Source organism: Paramormyrops kingsleyae, chromosome 1 (assembly GCF_048594095.1).
Source record: "Paramormyrops kingsleyae isolate MSU_618 chromosome 1, PKINGS_0.4, whole genome shotgun sequence".
Lineage (NCBI taxonomy): Eukaryota > Metazoa > Chordata > Actinopteri > Osteoglossiformes > Mormyridae > Paramormyrops > Paramormyrops kingsleyae.
The window spans coordinates 29,320,662-29,347,519 of record NC_132797.1 but is presented as its reverse complement, the minus strand read 5'-3'; the positions used below and the strand labels follow the sequence as shown (position 1 = coordinate 29,347,519).

The following is a 26,858-nucleotide window of genomic DNA, read 5'->3' as shown; positions in this document are numbered from 1 at the left end:
AATATGAAATATAAGTTACCTAAAGCCAGCAATTCTAATCCAACCAAAAAAAGATCTGAGGCAGTGATTCATAATAACAACATCTTACTTGTGTGTGTACAAAACAGAATTGAGTTTCAAAAATTGATCTTGCACTCACCGATTGAAAAAGACGTCGAAATGGTTGATTTATAGTGATTTGCATTACCATATTTGTCTAAGGGAAATAGCTTCTATATAGTAACACATTTAAAGTAAACGTTTATCTCTGCCTACCTGTATTTTTAAAACACGTTCACGTTACCTCTTGCGTTAACATTGAATTAAATTATGAATCGACAGATTGAGAAACAATGTTTGGTCGGCAGCTGTATTTTTGTAAACCCTCCCGTATTTTCCTTTGATTGTGCTGCCTCATCTGTATCTGAACGGTATTCCCCATTTCACCGACATTATTTAGTGCGTCGGTAAATACGAACTCTGAGGGTGTTTTTTTTTGTCACATTTCGACTTCAAGAGCTTTGCAGACACGATGCTTTCTCCCGATCACCGCATTTCCCCGTCCAGCGGTGCCGGCATCCCCCCTCGTCCTCCCCGCGCAGCTTTCAGCACTGGACAGCTCTTCGGTCTCTCTACCAAACGTCCCCCCCTCAGCTCCGGTGATTGACAGAAAAAGCGGCCATACACGAACCATGGGTAGTTTAGGAAACCCTATAAGATAATGAAGGAGACGGGCTCTGGGAGCAAGTGGCTCCTACCTCTCCCCGTTGGGTTTAGTTACTGCATGTTATGGGCAGAGGAGGGCGGAGTGTGTTTGTCGCTGAAGTGTGAGCTGAGACTCTGTACATCCCAGTAATCGGATTTTTTTAAAAGCCCGGTGTCGGTCTGCTATATGTCAAGCAATCCCTATAGCTAAGAATGGCATCAGGGAACTAATGAGCAGTGATCTCTAGTTTCATGTACGGATCTAAATGATTTTCCCCCGCTATAATAATATACAGACGTAAACAAGCTCGACCCGCTCTGTAACTGGAAAAGGGTTTTTTTAACCTGCGGAACCGAGACCATCTTTACCATATACTCAGGAGCCGACGGGAAAAGACGTCTGGATTCACTTATCCACAGGTGAACGCGATCCGGTGCGCTAATTAATCCAGATTTTACCCCTTTGCTCCTGCGTATAAACTGAAACATCCTATTCAATCCAGACGGGAAGAGGTATGGCTGTTTATCTGCTTTCGTTACTCTTGCGAGTGGGATTTGTTATCGGATCGAATTATAGGCATGATAAATGGTCGGACCATGAGAGGGAGTCTGAGATCAGAGCAAAGCAGCCTATCTATAACACTCCTATTAACAGCCAAGAACAGCTTCATCATTTGCCTCGTCTGTTTAAACCTGGAACGGAGCAATCCGCCTTCCTACAGAAAATCGAGGAGGACCTGCCCAAGGTGGTCATGGCTTTCCTTCACACAGGAGATCCGTTGACGTTGAGGCATGCAAACTGTTCCAGAAGGTATGAGTTGAGCGGACTCCGCGGTCCAGCATACACTAGTTCACACTCGTCCCTGCGCAGTGTGCTTGATGCGGTGGCACAAGCCGCCAACTTCTTGAACGTGATCCTGCAAGCCAACAGGTCAAGACTACACAGCCTGCAGGGGGACTCTGAGTGGTACTGGGCGCTCGTCCGCAGCATCCTGGAAGGGGACCACAAAATCCAGCGGGCTGTCCTCACGTTCAACAAGGATTTGCCATTGCCGGGACACCACATCTTCCTCCAGGCTACCAGAACAGAGAGTGGCATTGTTCTCCAAGACCTCTCGTCCACGGCCCACCATCGCCTGAGAAACAAGACTGTGGAAACAGAGTGGTTCAGTGAGATCCGAGACAGACGCAAACACCACCTCCACCGGAGGGTCTTGAGCCAAGAAGTAAAGTCTCCTGATGTATCTCTGAGAGGAGACAGCTATGTCCTTGATAAAACTGAGATCAAGTGGTCAGCGCCTTTCCTTGAGTGTGACAAAGGGACTTTCATTCCTCAGTGGCTCCTCACCCTATCAGCTGGCTTCTATGGTCTGAAACAGAATCAGGTTCCGGAATTCAGGTATGTGGGAGAACTTCTGGGAATTATCTACAGAACCTCTGTTTAAACATGTAAACTAAGGCTTGCAGCCTCTCTAGATTGTCGCCCTTCACATGCAATTTGTACCTCAACATTTCTTCCATTTCCTGTCTGGGTATTCAAGCCTTATCTTTCATGACCATTGTTTTCTGTGACCATCACAACATCCATAAAGGCTAGAGCACCTCAAGTAAAATGTTACTCTTTTCAGCTTATGGACAATTGATGTAACAACTAAATATAGCCACATAATATCAAAGGTCAATTGACTTCATATGTTGCAGAATGCAGGACTAAGAGGAATAAAGCAAATAGCTTTGTATCCAGGATACTTGGGTAGGCCTGTGAGGATATTTCGCATCACATGCTTGAGTATTTCTTTCCTCTGTGAGACAGAATAAGGTTGCCTCAGATGCCCCAAACGACAGCGGTCGTTATTGCCATGGAAGTCACTGTACTGATAGTGAGCCGGCAGCGATCTCTGCAGGTACATGCCATGCGACTAAAAATAGCTGTTATTTCACAGCAGTGAAAGAAACCCCACGCCATTTCATAATAATTAGTATATGTTTTAATGTGTTGGTATCTCTTAACACAAGTGAATCAGCGTAACAGATAAAGGTGCTGGGAGGTTCTCTAATGGGTCATTAAAATATGCGTGGTTACTATGGTATTGTTGCAATTAATGCATCTAGTTGAAAACTGATCACAGGAGATATTATCTGTTGATGCTGTGTTTTGATGGAGGAAACTTGTTGAAAGTGAAAGTTCCCTTTTGTTGTTCTAAACAACCTTCCCCCTGATCAGTTAGCAGTTAGCTCATCAGTCTCCTTTGTACAGCGCATCATCGAGACACCAACACGCAAGATCAATGACAACAGAGTGGACTGGATTACACGGATTTCTCCACTGTATAAGCAGTTGGCATTGTTCCATCATATGTGATTCTGAAAACCCCCCGCCATCCAATTTATATCTGGACAGTCTTATGAAATCTTCACAATGGATGTCGATCCGATTTTTTCCGATTGGCTATGAAATCACCATAAAGATGAATAAGCATAAGCCTCCATGCTTCTGGTTTCTGGTGAGGGCGGGGTGTCACTTCATTTTGATTGATAGGCTCCCCTGCACACTGTATCTTAAAGATAACAGGAAATGTGTTTGTCATGGAGACAGATCCAGCGTAACATTAATTTTAGTCTAAATATGCTTCACCGTGACTTAATCAATTGCATATACCCGCAATTTCAGCAGACGGTGCCAAACCCTTGACATTTCATAATCTTCCAAAAATGCATGATGTACATGGTAACATCCACTGGTACCTAACGTATGCAGAGATCTGGTACCAACTCTTTTTTTAAGATATTAAAATGACATGCATGTATGGGCCAGTGTCTCTGACCAGCATAAGTGGTTAGAGATGGATGGATGGATGGATAGATGGATGGATGGATGGATGAAGTGCCCTCCTCATACTGTAACTACATGAAACCTATGAATGCGGTTCCCCATTCTCTGATTTATTAGGCTTTAATTAAGAACATCATTACTTCTTTAAATATCATTAGTAGCCTGATTTAAATCCCATAATACTATAAAAAGTCATTCTCAACACTCAGCAGTTCTGATTGGTGAATTTCTTCATAGTTTTCAGAAATGCAAGTTAACTAAATTCGCACTCACACCATCTGTAGGCGTAGTGATGAGTATTTTCTATACTCCTTGTCGTCATCCCTGTATAATTTAGTGAGGTGTGGGCATCTTAAACAGCAATTAAGCTTCATTTCCAAGTATCAGATGATGGTCAGAAAAAAAATTGCTGCATTAACAGGATAAGTCGACGGGTTCCCGCTAAAACTGAAACTTCAAAAATAGGTGATAAAATAAACCACACAAGGTGCTATATACCTGTGATATTGATCTATTTTCACCTTGTTATTAAAAAAGAGACAGAAAGAAAATGGAACGGACATGTGCTGAATTGCTGTGTATGAAGAGTAAGACATGATACCTATACTGGTTTTAACCCCCTCTGTGAGTGGTGGTGGTGGGGGGGTCCGGTGGGCTGAGGATGAAGGCTGGCACATTTCTGAAGGGAAAGTGTGATGAAAGAACAGCTTTTGCACAGAAATAAAGCATCTATTTCCTGTTTCCACTAATCTCAGTATGAACTGGACAGGAAATGAGGTTTGTTTTGAACGGCGGCTTATAGTTAATGGCAGACCTTGTTCAGGAACACGAGTCACCCGCCAAAATACATTTCTGAAGGAAAAGAAGCATGTGTATTGAGCTTGTATTTCAACATTTGCTTACAGCTTTTCGTGTCTATGGGAGGGTCATTGCTTGCAGTTTCAGCTGAAACGCTCTGTAATTAATCTTTCCGGCTGTTGTCTAGAGAGAGCAGGTGCTGCGCAACACCTGTTTAAGACGGGTGAACCTCAAAGAGAAAAAGGAAAGTAAAAGAGATTAAATTCAAGATTAATTTTCCATAATCTGGGAGTTTCCTGTGGCAGAAGTAACTTGTTCCCTTTGCAAAGTCAAAGCTAAGTTCACGTCCAGAAGCGCAAGATGGAATCACATCTTGCACTGCTGCTCGCCCTGCTGTTGGCCGAGGACCCTGGGGTCGTCTCAGAATGTGCCTGTCTAATGAGAGGCGAGTGGCGTGTGAAGGATCCAGATGTCCAGCTGAGCTGATGAGGATTTCCTTCATCATTTCCAGGGATGTCTGGGAAAGGAACCATGAATCAGTGTGTTTTTGTGATGGGAGCAGGGCTGTGTTTGGGCTAACTGGGATTTCACCGCTTGCCTGGGGTCCAATCCATGTTACCAGTGTGACCAATCAGAACGTCAAGGGTCATCGCAGAACAGTGCATTTTTAAAGTAATAACTTCACACACTTGTTTTTTTTTTGTTTTTGATTTTTTTATGTTTGTGTACGCTCCATTGGGACCACCGGCTTAATTTAAAGCCAACACATTTAACACATCTGGCTATTTTTGTAAACCATCTTTTATTTTTAAATTTGCCTATTGAACAAATTCAGGATATACCAGGTGTGTGATGAGCCAGGAACGTCTAGTCTGAGATGCTAAGGTACTTGAAGTTTTCCCTGGAATAGATTATTATTTTTAGACTGGGTTGACCGCATTAATCTGCAGAAATCCTATCATGAAATGTCCAAAATGAAGTGTGTAAAAGTGCAGTTGGAATGTTATTTCATTTAACCTGCCACTGGTGGGATACTCCCTAAACTGATACCAAGGTCATGCAGCATCCTGTACTGTTCCCTAAGCAATACTGTTGTTTTTATGGAATATATAATTTTTTATTAACTCTAAGTCAACCTACACAGTTACAGGCTACATCTTACAGGGTCAGATGGAGATGCACACATGTATAGCCATCTCCTAATTACCTGCATAACTCTGCCTGTACGTTTCGGATCAAATGTGTCATAAATACAGGCGGCTGCTTGTGTGATATTTTCTGGTAGATCCCTGACTGGGATTACAGGGGCTCGATCTAAGGACATTATGTGATTACATCCCAGAAGGCAAATTGCATTAGGGAACAGATGGTCTGTGATTGGCATTACTATTATTATTTAATCTCTCTGTTAGCCTATCTGTTTCACAGGATTAAATCAATCCAGCTTGTCGCCATGTTTAGCTGAGTCGGGGGTTGGACGTAACATGTTGTTAATATACACAGGATGCAAAGCATGGATTCTCTGGGGTGGTGGTGTGTGGCTCATTGGGTTGAGCCATCGTGCCCCTGATGTAGATGTTGTAGGTTGAAATCCCAAGGTCGGTTGAGTGATTTCGTCGTTGGGCCCTTAAAGGAGGCTTTTAACCTCCAATTGCTCCAGGGACTGACTGACTCTTCTTTCTCAAAAAAATGTATGTTGCTTTAAATAATTAAAATGGACTGGCTTTTCACTGGAGCAACAGGAAACTGAAAGATCATGCAGGGGGGTGTGAGGTTAAAAAAAGAAAGGTGTTGTTCTGGTGCTCCCCCCCCCACGCCAGGATGGAAGGAGCCGCTCCAATGAGCAGGCAAATTTCTCTCGCCACGCGGGCGATCCGCTTCGAGCAGATGCTCGGACGTTCCATGGACATATTGGGAGTTTCTCGGAGTTCCTCTCCGGCTGGCAGAGCAGGCCAGCTTGGCAGCCGCCTAACGGCAGACAGCAGGAGGCCTCTCACACCAGTGGAATCACGAACGGAAGACGCCGGGCTCCTCGCTCGCTCTGAAGGCGTACAGGAGGTGTGAACGAAACTTCTCTGCTGTATATGAGCCTGTCTTCCCACGTTGTTTCTTTGTGCTCAGTTTTGGATTCACATAAGAAAGAAAAGGAGCTTTTCTGCGGGGCCGTAAGTGGCTCAGTGGGTGGCATTCGGAATGTTGTGAGTTTAAGTGCCTGGGTTAGCAGACCGATTCTGCCATTGGATCCCTGTGCAAGGTCCTTAACCCTCAAATCCAGGGGTGCCTACCTCTATATGTGCCTGTGTGTGTCATGGAGAGCAAGGTGGAGAAGATGGAAAGAGAATTTCCCCTCGGGATTAATAAAGTATCACTAAACAAATAAAGAAGTGGCCTCTTTCCGATTACTTGTCCTCTCTGTGTTGGAGTGTGGTAAAGGGGGGAATTTTAGAACAATGACGGGCTCTAACAAAACTGAAGCATAATTGGATTGGGCTGGTTTGAGGGCCCAATATGATATTCTTTCAAGAACTCCAAAATCTCTAGTGGCACCCCTGTGAAGGCTTGCATTGTTTTCAAAATTCCAGCAAGGCAGAGGTGCAGAGTAGGCAGTCTGGACAGCACCAGTGCAGTTTCATATCGACTGGCTGTGAGTGTGTGCCGCATATATTTTTAATGTTCTTTTTAAACATCATGTGACTTAATGAAATTTAACAGGGGATTCCAAACAAGGTGTTTGTAAAGCCCCAGGGGAAAATGCAAGGTATCATTTAAGGTATTTTTGGACACATAAAAAATGTGTAACCATCTGCCAACTGGGTGCCTACAAGAGTGCGTGAGGGGGGGGGGGGTTGCTGAAGCCTATCCCTGGTAGCACAATATAAGGGTACACCCTTGATGGGATGCCAGTCCATCACAGGGCACTGTCAGGGGGTCGGTGCCCATCTGACCCTGTCCCATGTATCTGTTCTCTGGTTGGCCCATCCCATTTGCTGTTCTCTAGAGTATTTCCTTTTGGTTGTTACATTTTGGTTTTACTTTATCCCATGGTGTCTGTATGGCTAATTTATGTCTTGTTTATGGTTAACCAGCACGTGACTTCTCTATGTTCTGTTTTACTTGTGTTCCTTGATTTCTCCTAGTGTTGATAGCCCTCAGTTTTTGTTCATGTTTCCTAGTCAATAGCTAATTGGTTTTAATTTGTTAATTGTAGCTTACTCCACCTGTTCCTTGTTGCCTCATGCCCTTAATGATTGGTTGATTTGTTTAAGGTTCTCACCTGTCCTGCATGCCTGTTCTTGTTGTGTTCCTTGGTGGTTCATTGTGGCTCTTTCCTGTGTTGTGATTCTTAGTTGTAGTTACCCTGCGTTAGTTATTGTAGTTTCCTGTGTTCCTCTCTGCCTTTAGTATTGTTGTTGCCGGTATCGCTTAGTTTCCTTAGTTTCTGTTTTATCAGCCTTGTTTTGACCCCTCGGGGCCCCTTTGTCTTCTGGTTCTCCCTTGCTGTTTGTTTTGTTAGAACCTTATTGAGAGCCATTACATGGGAAGTCCCTTCTTCATCATGCCTTGCCATTACAGGGCACAAATAGACACCTTACAGGTGTTTTATACACAATGTAATGTTGTGATAATGCGCTATACAAAAATAAATTTGTTGTTGTTGTTGTTTTAGAGACAGCAGTTATATTTTTAAATTCATATCTGATGTATGGATTGACATGCACGTGTCAGCTGAAGATCTGTGAAGCTGTTTTCAGGGCATAGCCGAAGCAGTGCTGTGTCCACTGGTAACAGCAGTGTACTTGCAGACTCATGCAGAGCAGAGCAGAAATGAAATGATATTTCAAATTTCACGGTGGGAGGGACTAGTGAACGCTGTCAATCACTGGCTACTTTCATCCAAACAGTGGCTCTCTCTCTGTGTTCCTGCCTGAGCCAGTCCATATTTTTCCTCTGTTTCCACCTATACACATGAGCAGGAAATCAAGGGCTTCATAACTCGGGTGGCTGGTAGAGTCATGATGAATAGGTTAAAGTAGCTAGAACGTCTAAGGTGCTGATTCTGTAAAGTTCAGCTATATTAATATTTTAAGAACCATCTTATCTGTTTTTCTTAATTTATGTTGCTGTTCTTCTATGTTATTTGTGAATGTAAACACCAATACTGCCAAAACATGCAGTTGTACCTAGACAATAAAGTGAATTCTGATTCTAAAATAAATATTTAAGGTCACCTAGAAGTCATTTGTAAACTAATATGAAACCCTTTGACAAATGCTTGTGAAAAATGGTATTCGGAATAAAGCTGTCTGAAAAATCAATATAGACTGCTTTATCTGGATAGAATTTTAAGCATGTGAAAAGTAATATTTGCTGCACTATGTTGCAGGGGTGTGGTCCGGGTGGACGTCAGCCTTCAGGATGTGGACATCGACCAGTGCTCCAGCAGCGGCTGGTTTGCTGGGACTCACCGGTGTAACTCCACCAGCATGGAGGTGAGTGGCAGTGACTCTTACATCAGGCAGTGCCGTGACCAGCCCCCTCCTGCAGTTCGTACCCCAGGTTTCCACCCAGCTAAGAGGGAACATTCCTAGAACTTTAGCCAGCGTTATATAAGGATCTGCTCAAAGTTGGTAGAGTTCTTTTTGTCTTGTTAATGGAACGTTATTTTCACGTTTACCAATGGTTCTGTCAATGTTAGCACAATAACATTATTACCTGAACATCCTTTTAACGTAATTAATATTGAAAATTGCTGTTTTATAATAATAATAAAAAACATTATTTCATAAATGCTGCATGTGTCTTTACTGCAAATGCACTGCCCACCCTTAAGCCCGTGACCTTAGCAGGGCAAATTCCCAGTGCTCCCAGTGCTCTTCCAGGCCCTTTATTTGTCCATAACTTATCATTCTTAGTTGTAGTTGCACTAGTAGTAGTGGGATAACGTGGGAATATCAGGAAAACTGGACACTTTGAACATTTCCATACCTTAATTATAACGTTCAGTAAATGTCCCTAGAGAGAAAAATAATCGGGCAGTGCTTGGTCGGTACCATGCATGCAGTCAGACTGTCCCAGTTCTTTACACTGGGATATTAGCAGTCTAATGTTTGGGAGAACTTGAGACTTTGCTTAGTGCTTTCAACACTGCTTTCCGGCGATCTACAGTATTCCGCTTTTCTCAGGTGGTGACCTTTGATTTGCCTTCGCCTCTGGCTGTACTTGTAGTAGGCAATGCAAGTGAGCGTGGTAGATTCGAACTTCATAGGGGTCCCTTAGCATGCCTAGGATTAGCATGACTAGGATAAGCATAACCTCTCAGCATAACTTAACCTAACTGCTGGCCTTAGCTCCTCTCAGGCTAACATGGCCCCTTAGCATAGCTTAACTTAGCAGCAGCCCTCAACACCTCTCAGCCTAGCACACACATTTAGCATTTAGCATAGCTTAACCTAACAATTGCCCTTAGCACCTCTCAGACTAAGGGCTGGTTTATATGGTTTATATGGTTTAGTATTAAAGTAGCATCTGATTTTTTTAAGAATGAGCGACTGGAAGATAATCAAAACTGAATATTTTCAGACCTCCCCTTGTGCTGTAACCTTGCCGTGGTGGAGAGGCTTGTGTGCTTCAAAGACCCTAAAGGCTATGCTGGGAGGAGCCTTTGGCTCCTAGCAGGTCCAACCTTACCAGATTGGTCTTAGGCGAGTAGCCAGACGAAAGACAGCACACTGGTCCTCCAGGTTGGGGGTTGGGTGTGGCACTAACAGCGCCACCCTGTAGGAAAAGCTACCGTTACAGAAACTACAATGAGCAAATCCATCGACATCAGGCCCATAGCAGTTCTCCGCCACTCTTTGAGTGGCAGTATGACCACCCCGATGAAAGCCGAAAGGAAGTCAGGGGTGCGATGGGGGGACTGCTTGGGCCAAAGACCAAGATTTGCCTGGGAGCATGGAATGTCCAAACCATGTTCGAGACCTCCAAGACAGCACAAGTCCTCAGTGAAATGAAGAGATACCACCTGGACATCCTGGGGATTAGTGAAAGTCACTGGAAGGGCTCCGGACGCCAAGTTCTACAAGATGCATCCATCATCCTCCACTCAGGCCATGAGAGCGCCCATAGACATGGAGTAGCCATCATAATCTCCATAGAGGAAGGCAAAACCTTGCTGGAGTGGGAACCAGTAAGTGAAAGGCTGATCAGAGTGCTGTTCTGCAAACTCACCATCTTGCAGTGCTATGCACCAACAAATGAGGCTGAGAAGGAGGTGAAAGAGGACTGGTATGAACAGCTCCTGATAACTGGCGACATGAATGCCAAAGTGGGAACCGACAATTCCAACTATGAGAGGGCAATGGGCACACATGGACATGGCACAAGAAACAACAATGGCGAATGCCTTGTTGACTTCTGTTTGAAGAACAACCTTGTCATTGGTGGAACTATATTTCCACACAAGAACATCCAGAAGCTCACATGGAAGTCACCTGATGGAAAAACCATCAACCAGATTAACCACATCATAATCAATGGAAAGTACGCAGGTCATTACAAGATGTGAGAGCATATCGAGGTGCAGATGCCTACAGTGACCACTACCTGCTCGTTGCTACCATCAAGCTCAAGCTGATGGTAACAGAAGTGCCCTCTGTAAACCACAAATGGAACATCATCAAAAACATATACTCTGAAACAGCACAAAAAGTCTTAAGCTATAAGCAGAGAGGAGCCAAAGAATAAATATCCGCTAACACATGGCAGAAAATTGAGAAAACAGCTAAAAGCAAAGCTATTGAGCCTCAAGTCCCGACTCATTGAAAAAGCCAAGCTGTCCTATAAAAACAAGGAGAAGGAGTGCAAGGAGAGACAAGAGGACCTTTGCAGAAAGCCTGGCAAAGGAAGGAGAGAAAGCCGCAGCCTTTGGGAATCTGGGGACAGTATATAACAGGGTTCTTCAACTCTGGACCTCGATTCCAAATCCAGGCCGTGTTTTCAGTTCTCCCAGGTAGTTGTTTAATAATTACTGATTCTGATTGGTCAGAGGCTTCACACCTGACTGACAGGTAAAGGAAGGCTGGAAAACCAGCAGTGCTTGGACCTCAAGGACCGTGAGTTGAATAACCCTGGTATATAAGATCACCAAATGACTCTGTGGAAACCACACAAGCCAAAGCACCCACATTAGGGATAAGAATGGCAACATTTGCTCATCAGAGCGTGAGCAAGCAGCCAAATGGGTCCATCATTTCCAGGAAGTGCTCAATCACCCTGAGCCAGAACAACCTGCCAACATCACAACAACAGACTACATCCTGGATGTCATCAACCGATCTGACATTTCCGAGGTCAAAAATGCCATCCTATCCCTAAAGAGTGGCAAGGCATGTGACCTGGATGCAATTCATGCGGAGATGCTAAAGGCTGACATTTTAACATCAACTAAAGTCCTTACTGATCTCTTACAAAACATCTGGAACAATGATACCATCCCTGAAGACTGGTCTAAAGACCTCATAGTCAAAATCCCAAAGAAAGACTACACCAAAAACTGTGACAACTGGAGAGGAATCAGCCTTCTGTCCATCCCAAGCAAAGTGTTCTGCAGAGTCCTCCTTAACAGAATGGAGCCAGCCATTGACCCCAGGCTCAGACAAGAACGAGCAGGCTTCAGGAAAGGAAGAGGATGTATAGACCAGACCTTTGCACTGTGAAACATCCTAGAGCAGTGCATAGAATGGAACACACCCCTGTACATCAACTTTGTCAATTTCAAGAAGGCATTTGATAGTGTCCATCGTAACCCTCCTTGGAAGATACTCCAGTACTACGGAATCCCACCTAAGATAATTACAATCATAAAAATCTTCTATGAAAAATTTGAGTGCAGTGTCCTTATGGGCAACACTTTCACTGAATGGTTCCCTGTACGGTCTGGAGTGAGACAAGGGTGCATCATCTCTCCCATCCTCTTCCTACTTGCAATAGACTGGATCACAACCAACACAACAGCAGACAAACACGGAGGCATCCAATGGACTCTGTCCTCTCAGTTTTAAGACCTTGACTTTGCAGACGACCTTGCTCTCCTTTCAACAAACCACTCCAACATGCAATCGAAAACTGACAAGCTCAACAAATATGCCAGACAGGCCGGACTTAACATCAACACCTCCAAAACCCAAGCGATGTGCATCAACTCCAGCTCTACAGCACCCATCCAGGTGAATGGAGCACCACGCGAGTTTGTGGAGGACTTCTCCTACCTTGGCAACCTTATCAGCAAGGACAGCGCTGTCCATAAAGACATTAGAGCAAGGCTGGGAAAAGCTCAGGGTGCCTTTTCCCAACTCCGTTCCATCTGGAGGTCTAAACAATACAGCCTGAAAACAAAGATGCTCCTGTAAACAGCAATGTAAAGTCTGTCCTCCTGTATGGTTCAGAGTGTTGGCGTGTCGTCAGTACAGACATGAGGAGACTTGAGGTCTTCCACAACAGATGCCTCAGACGAATCTGCCAGATCTTTTGGCCCAACAAAATATCCAACCAACAACTATACAAGAAAAGAAGCAATCATAGCATCACCAAGGACATTACATTAAGACGTTTAAGATGGGAGTACGGACGCTACACTGTTGTGCGGTGGGAGTAGCGGCCAGAAGTTGTACTAGGCGGAATTGGCACGCAGAAAAAATAAATAAATATGTTGCGGACAGGAAACGGGAGCCCAATGAACACAATTTGGACTTACAGTCCTCATTGTCCATATGTCTAAAAGTTCTTAAGTTGAAAGTGCGTAAGTAGAGGCGCGTCTGTAGTTTGCTTCTGAAGCACTAAATGTAATGGCAGTTTAAGTTTCTTCTGCGTCCCAGTTCAATCTGAGCTAAGAAAGCAGTGTCATATGTACCAAATACAGTGTACAAAGTAAGATGAAATTCTTACTCGAATGCCTTCTCCACAGACTGCAGACAATTAACGGGACAGTGTAATGTTACAATACAAAAAGTACTAAGTAGGGCTGGGTGATGTGTGATATTAATATTGATTTCTCAAGTTATGCACATGCATCTCTGACAACGCAGCTGGGCTGAGATCAGGCTTTTGCATACCTTCATACTATACGGACATAATACCACGGTATAAGGTATATATATATAAGGAATGTTATTTTTCAGTATAGTTCTGTTATTTAAAAATCTTGGTGAAAAAATGTATTTATTTATGATGTTTCGTTCAAACATTAGGAAATAAAATTTAGCAAGATTTGCAATTTTAATGTTCGTTCCTTATCAAGATTATGTAGTGTATGTTTAAAATTTGTTTTAAAGTTTACCTCTCCAATATTTGCATGAGCTCTGCATGTGCTTTATGAGCCAATAATCATTTGCATCCTTGCTGTTTAAATCACTCATGGACATGTTTGTGAGAAATTGATTTATTTTGAACTTGCAATTGATATTGCAACATTTGTAGTAGACACCAAGCTTGATTTTTTTTTCCAATATCATGCAGCCATAATACTAAGTACAAAATACTATCTAGTACTAGATATGTAGCAACCTATAATACAACATTCAAAATAAGGTAGTAAAGTGATATATGGCAGAGCAAAGTACCAATATGAAGTACAGAAGTAGGTAGAATATAGAGAATGCTGCAGCAGCATTACAGAATTAACTCGCTGTGGAGGCAGCCAGTGTAAAACATTTCGTGTCACAACCTCATACAAACAAGTAAGACCAGAAATGAAGAAGCCTAAGTAGATTGTTTTCTCACACTGCCCTCTGGTGGACATAACTTTTGACCCTCCAGATTAACGTAAACTAAGCGCATGCCTTGCAAGCGTGGAGTATAAACCGGCCTTAACGCAACCCCTTAGCACAGCTTCATCTAACAACCCCCGTTACCATGGCTCAAGTGGTGGGGCAGCCAAGATCTGGATTAGGGGTAGCTGGTGTTAATGGGCAGTGTGCCAAAAAACTTGGTGTCTCTGTATGCTGGGGGCATCTTTTTTAGTGGACATTAAGTTGTAGCAGGTTTAGTCTCACGCATGACCTCATAACAATAAGAAATGAGGAAAAAATGACTTCACATATAGCTCCGAGATCAATGACTAGTCTCCAGCTGCCGTTTTAATGTTTCAGCGTAATGTCACTGAAATCATTATTAAGAGCCATAGATGATTAGTGGCCTGAATCTGCTTCCTCCATAATACATGCTCTCTAATGGACTGTAGAGAGCCCCCTGAATAATTCACTCCATGCTTTGTCTGAGTTGTATGTTGTTGCCCTGTTTTTCTTAGTGTTGGTGTGTGTCAGCCTTGGCCATAATGGGGGGGGGGAGCTATGACAAGAATCAGTGTAGTGTAGACAAGAATCTCACTCTCTGAGGTTTGTGGCGGTTAAATAAAATACCCAGAATCCATCACGTCGTGCTTTCGGTTATACCAGCTGGTGTTGTAGTTTGATGTCAAGCGTTTGCGTCGTGCTGCCCTGGACATAGAGGCAGCTTGGCACGGCTGGTGGCCTTCTCATAAATTACATTTGATGACTATGGAGTATAATGCATGGCTATAGTAGGGTGTGTGGTTGGCACTGCCTACCGAAACTGATCATCTGCCCATCCAACAGAGACTTATTAGGGATGTAATAGAAGCACTAAATTATTTAATTGATTAAATTATTAAATTAAATTGACGCATTCTGGGTATTTTATTTAACTGCCACAAAACTCTGAGTGAGATTCTTGTCTACACTAAGCGTTGCCAACGACCCAAAAATTCTAACCTACCTAACATACCCAAATGGCCATCCTAGGGTGGCGTCCCGGTAGTGCCACTGTTATGTATGCCCAGGCCCATGACGGCATTGTGAAGGAGACCTCAGCTTAATACATCCGCTGTTACCCTCTTACTACTCCCCATTACTCCCTCTGTGCACAGGGAGTGTAAAAGTGCTGTTTATCCGAAGACCTATCCTCCGTCTCAGGGCTTTGCTCTCGGCCCTGGCAAGTTAATGTGCAGCTAAATTTACCACTAATGACCGGCTTCTCCCTCCTACACCGATCAAAGGGCCACCGTTTCGAAAAGCGGGTGCTTTTCATCCTCACAGACCCTACAGTATAATAAAAAGATGTTTCAATGAATGATACAATTAAGTTCATTTATCGGTATGCTTGATCTCCTTTTGCAAGATACTATACTGTCTTTTTTAAAATGCATGCTAGCACAGTGCAGAATTGTATACAGGGGCGGGGCCACAAGGTCACCGGCCCTGGCAGAAAGCTGATTGGTCCTCTCCTGTTACTCACCATTTCAAAACTAATCATTGGCTAATTATAAGGTTGACCCCACCTGTATGAATTATGCCCACTCTTCTGTCCTATACCTTAAAAAATTGTAGAATCACCGCTATGGCAGATTGTGTCAGTGCCAGGGACGGATTACGGACCGGGCCAGCGGGGCCGCTGCCCAGGGGCCCTTGGGGTGCAGGGGGCCCGTGGGTCCCTTAGCCCAAAACAATTTGCAACGCTTATCAACAATGTATTTTCGTTTGCCTATTTTAGAGGGCCTACATTCTTTGATCCTCTGCCTACAAGGGCCCCTGACCCTATAGGGCCTCTGATGGAAACATGGAGGGAGGGCGTTTGGCTGCCAAGGGCCCTTGAATTGTGGTGGTTGTGGTGGTGGTGGTGGTGGGGGGGGCCCTCGCAAACGTTTTGCCCAGGGGCCCACACAACCCATAATCTGTCCCTGGTCAGTGCTCAGCCATTAATTAGGAGCTCATTTTGGAAATATCACCATTCACGTGCCACTTCTTTTTTTACCTTTACTTTTCCGGTGATTTTACCCTTTCTTCAGGAAAAGGACATTAAACCATATTTGTGGGTAGTATGGGACACTGTGTGGCTCAGTGGGTGAGGATGAAAGGTTGCTGCATCAAATCCCGGAATTAGCAGTGATTTTACCATTAGGCCCTTATCCCCCAGTTACTCCAGGGATAGCCTGACTCTGCAGTCCCAGAAAAAAATTGCATGATACTTTTGATAAATGTCTGCTAGAAAATAAAATGTAAATGCAATTTTCTCTAGTAATATAGTGTTTGTAAAGTTACAGCTTTGGTTGTGGCATGCAGTGCTATTCCCACTTCTCATCATCAATCTTAGGGGGGCGCTGTTTGCCTTACAGGAGCAGGGACCCCGAAACTGGGCTTCCAACTGCTTCCTGCAGCCCTACTGCTGCAGTTAAGTGGGTCACGAGCGTCTTACATCATGACGCACTGCGAGTAAACCCATCCGATGGTGCGCTTGCCCTCTGGCAGACGAGGGACGGACCGAATTTGCTAAGGGTGTGGATGCTCTGTAGAAACCCACGTTTGCTTGCCGGTATTTTAAACCGTTGGGGCTCTGACACAGACTGAATTTACCTGCTATTCATGGCGAGTTTTGATAAACAGTGAACAAGGTGCCAGACTGAGGGTGTTTGAGTCTGATTTAGTGAACTTGGTGTTGTTGACACATGGTGAATGAGGAATTCCTCCATTTTAAGACCTTCCACCCAAACAGGTCTGATGCATTCCTCTATAAGTCTGGGCCCATTCATCATCTTTGCCTTTGTTGCCCCACAGTGAGCCCCTGTTAATTGCCTCATCCATTTATTCTGAAAAGCACAGTGCCCCCTGTGGACTGGACATCATCCTCCAAGATGGCACTGTGCTTGGCAGCCATGTCTAGCATATTTCATATCTTTTATACTTTATGTTTTTTTCTGGTTCTTTCTGTTTGTTTAGTTTTGCCTCGATTAGCTACATTTAAATGTTTTTGAAGAGGCATATAGGTTGGAGAGTGAGGAAGAGAGAGCAGAAACAACTGCAAGCCACTGCAGTGATTAATGGAAGCGTGTAATTGCTTCTAGATCTGGTCAAGACAGAGGAGCTCCTTGCCTTGTTGAGGGAAATACTGGGAGAACAGCTCTATGTGCTTCACCGAGTCGGGGCCACCATGGCACCAGAGGGCTTCTAGCCATGAAAGGAGGTGGGGTTTCTGCCTCTGACTCCCAGAGGTTTAATGCCAAGCATGTGATGTGAGAGAAGCTCAGATGCCTGGACCCTTTGAACCCGGAGCTGCACTACCCACGCTGGGAGCTGTAATGACCACCATCATTTACTTTCCATTGTCGTCCGTCATACAGACCACATGTGAGGTCATGCGCTCCTCTGCCATATTTTTAATGAGCGCCATCTCTGGTAGCTTCTAAAATACACAGAGCAGATTCATATGGCAAGTCAACGGAAGACGGGACCTTAACATTGCTGTACACCCCAGATGACGTGCTTTCCTGTTATTTATTTTTTAATTTATTATTGAGCTGGGGGTTTATTTAATATAATGCTACCAGACAACAAATCATTCCCCTCTGGGGGCTCAGTAAAAGTCCATCTTTTCTATCTTATTTGATCTTATCATATAAGTGCTGATGATTTACATAATCACAGAGCCCCCTGAAATCCTGGCGTGTGCGTGAAGTTTGGAGTTAATAAATATCGACCACGTCTCTCGCTGTTACTCCTCCAGAAGAGTGAGCATGGAGAAGGATGCCTTCAAAGGATTGTGATGGTAATGAGAACTGGCTCCCCTCTCAGCCCTATGCCATGCAGTTAAAAACCTTTAAAGGTTTTTAACTACTGTCTAAACGTCTGAAAGAGTCTCGCTGTAAATATTTATACCTACATTTCTCTGTCATAATGCACCCTCCTCTTCTCCTGGGAAGATAAGAGGAATTCAGGATCCTCAAAGTCTACCTTCCAACCTGAATCTCTGATGGCACTTGTGTTATTTTTTAATACCCCCACCACACCATAATTTCCTATGCTTGGCTTGAAAATGATAATTAGATAATAAAAATACATCAAATGTGAAATATCCTGCACCTTTCTCTATCAGTGAACATCCTCCATTTATGTACAAATGCATTTTTAAATATGGGTTGCTGATGTACTAGATTGGCTGGTTAGTTAAAACAAATGTTAGACATCACTGAGGAGGATGTTGTCACGCCCTCAGAGACCTTAGTTTAACGGATATGGATCCCCCTTACCTTAATACTATGCTCATTTACTTAAACCACTGGGATGCTGCAAAATCTGAACTCTCTTGCTTGAGTTATGGTGGTTAATGGTTACTTTCGATTTCTGATTCTCTTGTGTTTGACCCTTCATTTGTTTCCTAGTCCATCTGGATTTACCCCAGCTCCCAATTACAGCCCCATCTGCACAGAGCTCACTTTGATATTTCGTCAGTATATTAACTGCACCAGACTGTAGTCCAGGGTGTCCCCTAATTGGCCCCTGTGATTCCTGGGACAGGCTCCTCGCCACCCTGTACTGGATAAGCGTTAGTAGAAGACGGACGGACACGGTACATGGGTGTCCTCATAGAATACGCCTCACTTTTCTTACTTTGTTTTCTTCGCCTTGGTCTGTACTTGTATCCTGTTGATGTACTGTATCTGAATCAGATATGGGAGAAGTTGACAGGTTGAGCAAAGTAGTCTTTCTTTTGGGGAGGGGGTTAATGACAATGACGCTTCAACTTCATAGCACCCCCATGTCACCTGTAAGTATTTCATCACCATCCTCACCGTGAAGGGTTGGTGGGGGGTGGGGGGGGGGGGGATTGTTATGTCTCTATGCCTTTACTCTTGGTCATCATGAATGGCTGTTTATGTTTACATCAAAACGGATACCTCATTGTCCAATTTAGTCAAATTTTGGCCCACACACAGTGCCGGTCAAAGCCATTGTGGCACCTTCAGCAAGCAGCCCTCCCCCCACCCTGGAAAAAAAATCACCTCCCAATTTCACTTTGTCTTGGATGGTGCTCTACATGCTCCTTGTGCCAGGAGACAGGGATCCTCCTCAGGAAATGGTACCGTAGGCAGCAGCCTGTGTCTCTTAACATGTTAATCAGCACTGGCCACACAGCACTGTTAATCGCGTGCTGAGCCGACACCCCCGCATGGAGGCTAGCCTCGGGGCCCGGCAACATGCCGCTAACTGACTAACGCTGGCTAGTGTCTAACTCCGTCTGATACATTAACAACCGTCATTCCAGCTACGCACATACACCCACACATGCGTACGCTGACCACACACGCAGGACACATCATGCTGATGAGCTCACCACACAGGATATTTCTCTGGAGGGGGGGCGGGGGGGGGCTCTGGCAGCAAACAAGAATTTTCAGAATTTGAGTGACAATCCTCTCTGCTTCACCTTCCTGCTTTTCCACTACAAACAGCAATGGGAGATTGGGTGATTATCCCTGGGATAGTCTTTTATGTGGTTAAAGGACATGTACACATAAGATCCTAGACTACGGCATGTAAATATTTGTTAAACAGTACAGGGTGCAGCATAGCTGTTCTTAGGAGATACAAAGTATTTGCAGCTTTTAAGTCACTACAGTATCTTTGTAGGCTGAATGTTTACTCCTGGACTTTGTCAAGCATGTGATCAGCGTAGGCGGAGTAGCCAGAGGAGCAGTCGAGATCTTATCATGGTGTCATATCAAGTTGTCAAGAGTTTTTCGGAGTAGAGGTAAACTGAGGCTTCTGCAAAAGCCTGCAGGGCACAGACACTCTGGGTGAGTTAGAGATGCCAGTTTAGAGACGCATGTCTGTGGGCTGTGGAGCAACATGCAAACTCAGAGAGAGCATTCAGACTCACAAGTCGGGAGGTTTGAGGTGACAGTGCTAGCGTCTGAAGGACTGTATCTACTCAGAAATTCAAAAACACACCTTCTACAGTACTGACAAATAAATCAGCATAGAATGGCAGGTGAAATTAAATTTCACAGCAGACAAATGAACTGGAACTGGGGAAGCCATTTCCCAGTCGCGGCGGAAACGTGGTGTACGTTGGGTCTTATCCGCTGTCTGTGCAGGGAGGCAGCAGCTTTTATGAAGCATTACGAAACCTCATCTTTGAAGACCCCCAGTTCAGGTGGATCCAGTTTCATTTCAGCTACCGTGCAGCCCAGTTAACTACCGCAGACTCTTAATGAAGATGTAGGGCTGAAGTGGCAGGACAGGATGTCGTGTCTCATCCATAACCAGAACCGGCACAGGAAGAAGGCAGCTATGTAAAAGGTTGGACCATTAGCTTAAGTACATTACGCTTACTGGTCATACTGGAGAATACACAGGGACTGCAGTGACCCAAGCCCAGCCATCATAAGGCGTAAGCCCGCTAGCTAGGTTTAAATGGCTAACTTGAGCTCCTGTTCCCTGGGGATGAAGTTGGAGTGACATCTCCCTAGACCTTCATCCTCTCCAGAGCTCCTGTCTTGACGTGCAACCTGAAACGCCGCTGGGCCAGTCTGACAGATTAGCCCATTGCTCCTAGACTAGAGGAAGTTCACTGAGTTAACATTAATATTAATTCCGAGAGCAGCAAAGTGGGATAGAGGCATGATCTAGGGAGAGGAATTCCCCGTCTGCGCATAACATTCTGCGTTGGCAGGGACCCAATGAACTAAAAGCCCTTTGCAGTAACTGGCATCTGAAGTCTGGCACGGGGGGAGACAAACGTATCCAGGGTAACAAGCATCGTCTGAGTCACCGGCGGGATGGCCTGCCGGATCGAGGCATCTCCACCCGGGGCAATCCTCGACTGAAGGTTATCCTGGGACACACGGAGAATTAAGGGGAGGGGGGCGGCAGCCTGACAACTAATTTGCTTAACACAAGATTAATTTTTATGTGGCTATTGTCAGTAATTTTGTTGTTACATTAGATCATGTTAGCTAAATAGGCTAATAACAATCTAGTAAAATAACCAGATATTAATTATACAATGCTCTTTTTATTTGAAATACTTAGATATTATATTCAAGGAACTAGCTGTTAATGGCTAATATCCATTTTTTTTCTGATGAGCCCATGCTAAACTACATGTAAGGCTAGTTAGCCTTTGTGTCAGTGGTAGAATCGCCTTGTCTACTATGTGCTTCAACTTCTGTCAGATATCTGCATGTCTCCGTCTTCGAATTATCTGCACCAGTGAATCTGTGTGGTCCTAAAGTTTGTGTATTTTATGTATTTATACCAGAGGAATTACTGATCGATAAATTATTTTCGAACAACTGCCGCTAAAGAGACGGTTGCAGAGTTGGCATTTCGTGGGAAAAGTCCCTCCGTGATGCCTGATCGTTCTAGCCTGAAAAACGTACAGACGTGAGCCAATTAAGAAGCTTGTCAGTGAGGAGATGCGGCAGAATGGAGCAGGATAATTGGGTTGGAGAGTCTTCTGCTCCTGCTAGTACAAAGCTGTTCCCAGAAGGTCTTGCTGAAGGTTCCCCGATGTCTTTCAGATGATGACTGTTACTGGGATGTGTCAGCTAGACCGGGGGATTGCGAGGAAGTAATTTTTTTTCCATCCCGGACATCGTCCTGGACACGCCTGCAAGGCTGATGCCACGGCCTCCTGCGTCAGATCGCTTTATCTCTGACTCACATGTGTGTCATCGAGAAAATGGAGGTGTGATCCCCCCCCCCCCAAATGAATTATAGCTGCAGGTCAGCACTGGCCTTGAGGTGGGACGTCTTATAAGATTAAGTAAGGCTGGGCTTTGTTTATCTATCAAAGAGTGACAGAAACCTGAAGCTGTGAGCAGGGATGTACACAGGGGGCGGAGCCGCTGGCCCCATTTAAAAAAAAAAAACCCTGGAATGGCCCCACCTACAGGTGAGATTTGAGAACTAGGAACTCTGTTACCTAGCCGTTCATGTGGGATACTTGATTACTATCTATTCACGATAAACACGTTTTAAATAACTGCATCTGTAATACAATGGTAGAATGTTAGTGAGCCCAAAATATATCTGTATTTGATTCATTTTGATTCATTTCTCCGTAAATTGTTTTTCTGAAACTTTTCAAATCAACCTTCACCACCCACACTAATAACAGTACAGAACAAGACGGCGTGTGCATTATTTAAAAGGTCATTGTTCAAAATACCACTGGCCTGTGTGATGTTAATTTATCTTCAGGCCCTAAAGTGTCGTTTCTGTGATTAATTACCCGGCACCGTGCTTTTCAGAAAGATCCACAGAAGCTGTTGATTTTAAAAAATTTTTTTTATGTGACTTTGTTTTGTAAAACGCGGCCTTGCTGTTGATTAAGCCGTTTGTTGTTTTTCTGTCCTGTCACGTAACAGGTGGCATCATGGGAGTCCCTGGACCCTCTACAGCATGATGCTGGAGGCCACAGATGTGTTTTCCCTTGGCTCATGGTCATCCTTCACTGAATATTGGTTTATTTGCTCCGCTAGCATTAGGTGAAGGTTAATGGAAGGTTGCAATTTCTAAACTCCATCCTTGGTTCATCTATTTAAACTGACAGCTGAACCTGGTGACCCTTGATGGCTGTTTCTGCACATGCATCGCATGTCCACTGCTAGACAACAGGTGGCGTGGGGGTTAATGACAAGGTCGCCAGCTCAAATCCCAGAAGGATACCGCTGTTGTACCTTTAAGCCGAATTTCTCCAGTGAAACATCCAGTTATAGAAGTGGATAAAATTTGTAAGTCATTGTAGACGATAATCTCAAGTCAACAGTAATAATGCTGTTCAGTGTTTTTCATCAGTTTGTCTGATCAGCCTAGGAGGCCTTTAGTGTCAATAACACTGAATATTGACCAGTGAGTGTTTAAAATATTGATAACTCTCTAGCAGTCTAACTCCATTAATTCAGCTGATTTCCAGCTGTTCATTAAACTACAAATACTCACTAAGAATGTTACTGCCTACATCCTTACACAACAGAAAAAGACAGTTGCTGGTGTGACATGCCAAGTAATCAATTTGACCAACAGCTTAACAACTTAATCAATGCCATGGTATATAGGCCAAATGATCTATAATTTTTTCCTCTCATGTATAGTGTTTGAGAGCAGCTCTGTGAAAGTCTAATGAAGCTGCTAAGAGTGGCTTTATCCCCTGTTAGTGTGATTTACATGTCGTATGAAGTCCTTTTGGACTCCTGCCTTTTAACGATGTCTGGGTGGCGACATCCGTCCTGGTTGTGACCGTGTTTCATAAAGGGCTATTTTGGGGTTTTGCTGCCCTTTTGATGAAAAGGGAGCAGATTGAGTTGCACCAGACGGCATTGCATATATTGACAGCCTTAAGGCTCCTCATCCCTTTGCAGGCGGGTCAAAATGACCCCAAACAGAGGTCAAAGGTATCCCTGATCCCCAGGAAGTTGTCATCAAAATTCTAAAAGTTGCCACTGGGAAAAACAGGCAGTGTGCAACAATGTATGTTAAGCAGGATTTAATATTATTATTCTGAAGATCAGAGAGGACAGATTCACATTCAGAGGCTGTACAATCACTGTAGCCTTAAATCCTCACAGGGAACATTCATTTTTAAAGTCAGAACAGTGCAATGGTTTGCAGATCTGGAGACATACTCCTAGTGTCATTTAAAATTGGTTATTTTAGAGGGTGATTTAAATTTTACGTAAGTGATAAGGTCATTTCTGTACACACTGACCATCAGAATGGATTTGCATGCAATTCCCAGGAACGTCAGGCATCAGTTTGTCTAGCCTAGGTTGTCGCAGCACCATGCAGTAGTGATCGAAGCCCATGAGGCACCTGAGGCAAGCTTCACCATTGGTGAAATCGGCTTGCTAAGTTGCCGCCTACTCAGAAGATGGTGCCCTAGGCGGCTGCCTATGTCACCTAATGAGTTGACCGGCACTGGCATCATGAAATTACTGGGAATTTGAATGAATGAATGAATGAATGAACGTTACATTTATATAGCGCTTTTCAAGACACCCAAACCAATGGGGAGCCGCTTCAACCACCACCACTGTGTAGCCCCCACCTGGGTGACGTGACTGCAGCCATTCTGTGCCAATATGTTCACCACACAGTAGCTAAGGTGGTGAAGGGGCAGGAGAATTCACAAGTATGGATTCCTCTCTCAAAAGAATTCAGAATGTAAGCAATCAGTCAACGGTCCCCCTTGAGGAGTACACACAAAACAAACACACTCATAGCGGATCCAGCTGTGTTTAGTTGGGTCTGAGCTCACGCCGTATCAGAGCCAAACTATCTTTATTGTCAGCTTTAGATACATGCTGCATGGGTCACACACTAAGTGGAAATATTGCTGTCATTGCTCTTAGTGCAAATGAAAAGTAATAAATCGAATAAAGATACTAAGAGAGTAAAGCCCGTGCACCCATCGTGGTGAGCCCAGAGCTCGCCCCAGGACGCTGACCGTGGACGGAACGGGCCGCGTGCTTCAACACGATCATGTGTCATCTAATGTAAGTCACGCCCTCTGTCTGCTGTGTCCACAGTGCGTGTCCCGCCCAGGCCACGGCTTCGTGCTGGACAAGTACAGGTGCGAGTGCAAGGAGGGCTTCTACCACCCCAGCCGAGTGACCACCAGCAGCTTCAAAAGTAAGTTTCAGTGAAACCGCAGCTCTGAGTTGCCTGCAGTTTATGTTGTCTGCTTAATGTTGTTCAGAATCTGCTGATTGAAACTGACTGGTGCATCAGCTTTCAGAGCCGAGTTTCGGAAATGCTGATTAGATACAAAAAAATGACAAAACAGGAAGTATGGAGTTGGAAGGAGGAAGTCCGGGTACTGTATTAGTAAGCTGTGTCGCGGGTTCAATAAACTGTTGAAGGAAAAATCTGCCTTCATCCTTACCGGATTAGTTCAGGGAAACTCCGACCACCTTTAGGTGAACTTGCTACATAAACTTCTTGTCTCTGAGGTGTCTTTTTCCTGCTGAAAACCCCCTAAAATCACCTACCTGTTTCAGGTGCTTGTGTTTTTGTTCAGTAAACAGATGTTGTTTATCATCTGCCCTTCATCAGGCCATATGGCCGGACACCCCTGGCTGAGGGGCACTACGGTAACCAAGTAAGGCACAAAGACAAGGCCCCTTCATACAGACAACAGTTTTTTGAAACAAAATTATCTCTGCCGCAGTGCTGGGCAGACCTCTGCGTGGATGCTGATGTTCCATTCAATCACGTATTCTACCTAATTAACCTGAACTTCATTAGCCATGGATGAGCTGTGTGTCGGGGTAAATGGGGTCGGGGTATATGGGGTCGACTTACCTTGACATGTTCTCGCCCTTTTCTGAAGCATTATTGTGCAGGGTTCTTTTGGGACAAAGGCACATTCCTTATTGTCTTTAGGCTTTAAATTATAAACCAATGTCATCTGCCAGTATAATTTAACATTTTATTTCCTGGAATTTAAAGTCTCTGAATAATTAAGCCACTGATTAATCCTATTTAAGTCAAATACTAATTTGAGGTGCTATTTGAAGTGCACAAACTCAGTGACCCATCTTTCCTGATTTCCAGTGGGCTGATCCAAGCCACTCAAGGATGAATCAACTGGAGCTGGAATTGGGTATGGAACAATGCTGTGGGATCAGTGATTCAGAAGCTATAGCTTTGGGGCTGCACCATTGGGTCCACACTACTTGCTAAAGAAAGCCCCGGATTTAGCGCACAGGGTCCCTGGAATGAGCGTAGAGATGGCATTGTCTTTCGTTCTTTACATCTCACTTCATGGCAACATTCTGGGTACAGTGAATGATAAGGATCAGCCTGTTGTGATGTTCAATCACTGTAGAATCCAACAGCTCTGGGAATTCTCAGAGTGCTGTTGGAATTCTCAGAAGTGCTGTTGGAATTCTCAGAGTGCTGTTGGAATTCTCAGAGTGCTGTTGGAATTCTCAGAGTGCTGTTGGAATTCTCAGAAGCCCTGTTGGAATTCTCAGAGTGCTGTTGGAATTCTCAGAAGCGCTGTTGGAATTCTCAGAGTGCTGTTGGAATTCTCAGAGTGCTGTTGGAATTCTTGGAGCAGGAAAGTAAGAGGTGCCTGTGTCCGCACGTGGAGTATGGACTCTTAGCGCTCTCGGAGCGGTGTATTGATGTGGTCTGGATTTGGTGCTGGTTTGGATATCCCTCTTTGGAACAGCAAAATGCCACCACCGGCCCAAGCCTTGGTCCAAAACCACAGAAATTACACTGCGGAGAAGACCGAAGACTGACTGTCGTATAGACCGAGATCCACCACACCATAGCACCATAAGACCGACAGCTATTGGTCCTCACCTCCTGCCTGCATCGTCTCTGAATACGAAGCGAGACCCGGTCAGGCGTGTTCAGTACATGTTGACCCTCTGGTACAGTTGGTCCAACACCAGGCCAGACCCTCAGGGAACATCCCAGAGATTCTCAGCACTGAGCTTGTGGGTTGATTTGAATTTGACCACCCCCATGTTAATAGCTTTCTCCTGCTAGCCGTCCTGCTGTATAACTTGTATAATGTATAATGTTTTTTTTTTTTTTTGCCGAGTGCCTCTGGCTGGTCTTCATCCTCCTCCCTGTCCATGGGGGGCAGACAGCTGGCAAAAGGTCAGCCAGGACGATGCCGGCGGGGGGAGAGGGGCGGGCCCGGTGGCTTTTTCTAACAGTCCTCCGCTGCAGCA

General features: G+C 44.5%; 1 protein-coding gene across 1 annotated transcript in view; it reads left to right on the top strand.

Annotated features, from left to right (window-relative positions):
- Positions 1 to 776: 776 nt before the first annotated feature.
- gpr158a (G protein-coupled receptor 158a) overlaps positions 777 to 26,858 on the top strand; it is a 60,202-nt gene continuing 34,120 nt past the window's right edge. The window contains exons 1-3 of the mRNA XM_023823416.2: positions 777 to 2,083; positions 8,700 to 8,805; positions 24,696 to 24,798. Of these exons, the coding sequence (XP_023679184.2) occupies positions 1,200 to 2,083; positions 8,700 to 8,805; positions 24,696 to 24,798 (1,093 nt within the window). The 5' untranslated portion in view covers positions 777 to 1,199. The remainder of the gene's footprint in view (positions 2,084 to 8,699; positions 8,806 to 24,695; positions 24,799 to 26,858) is intronic.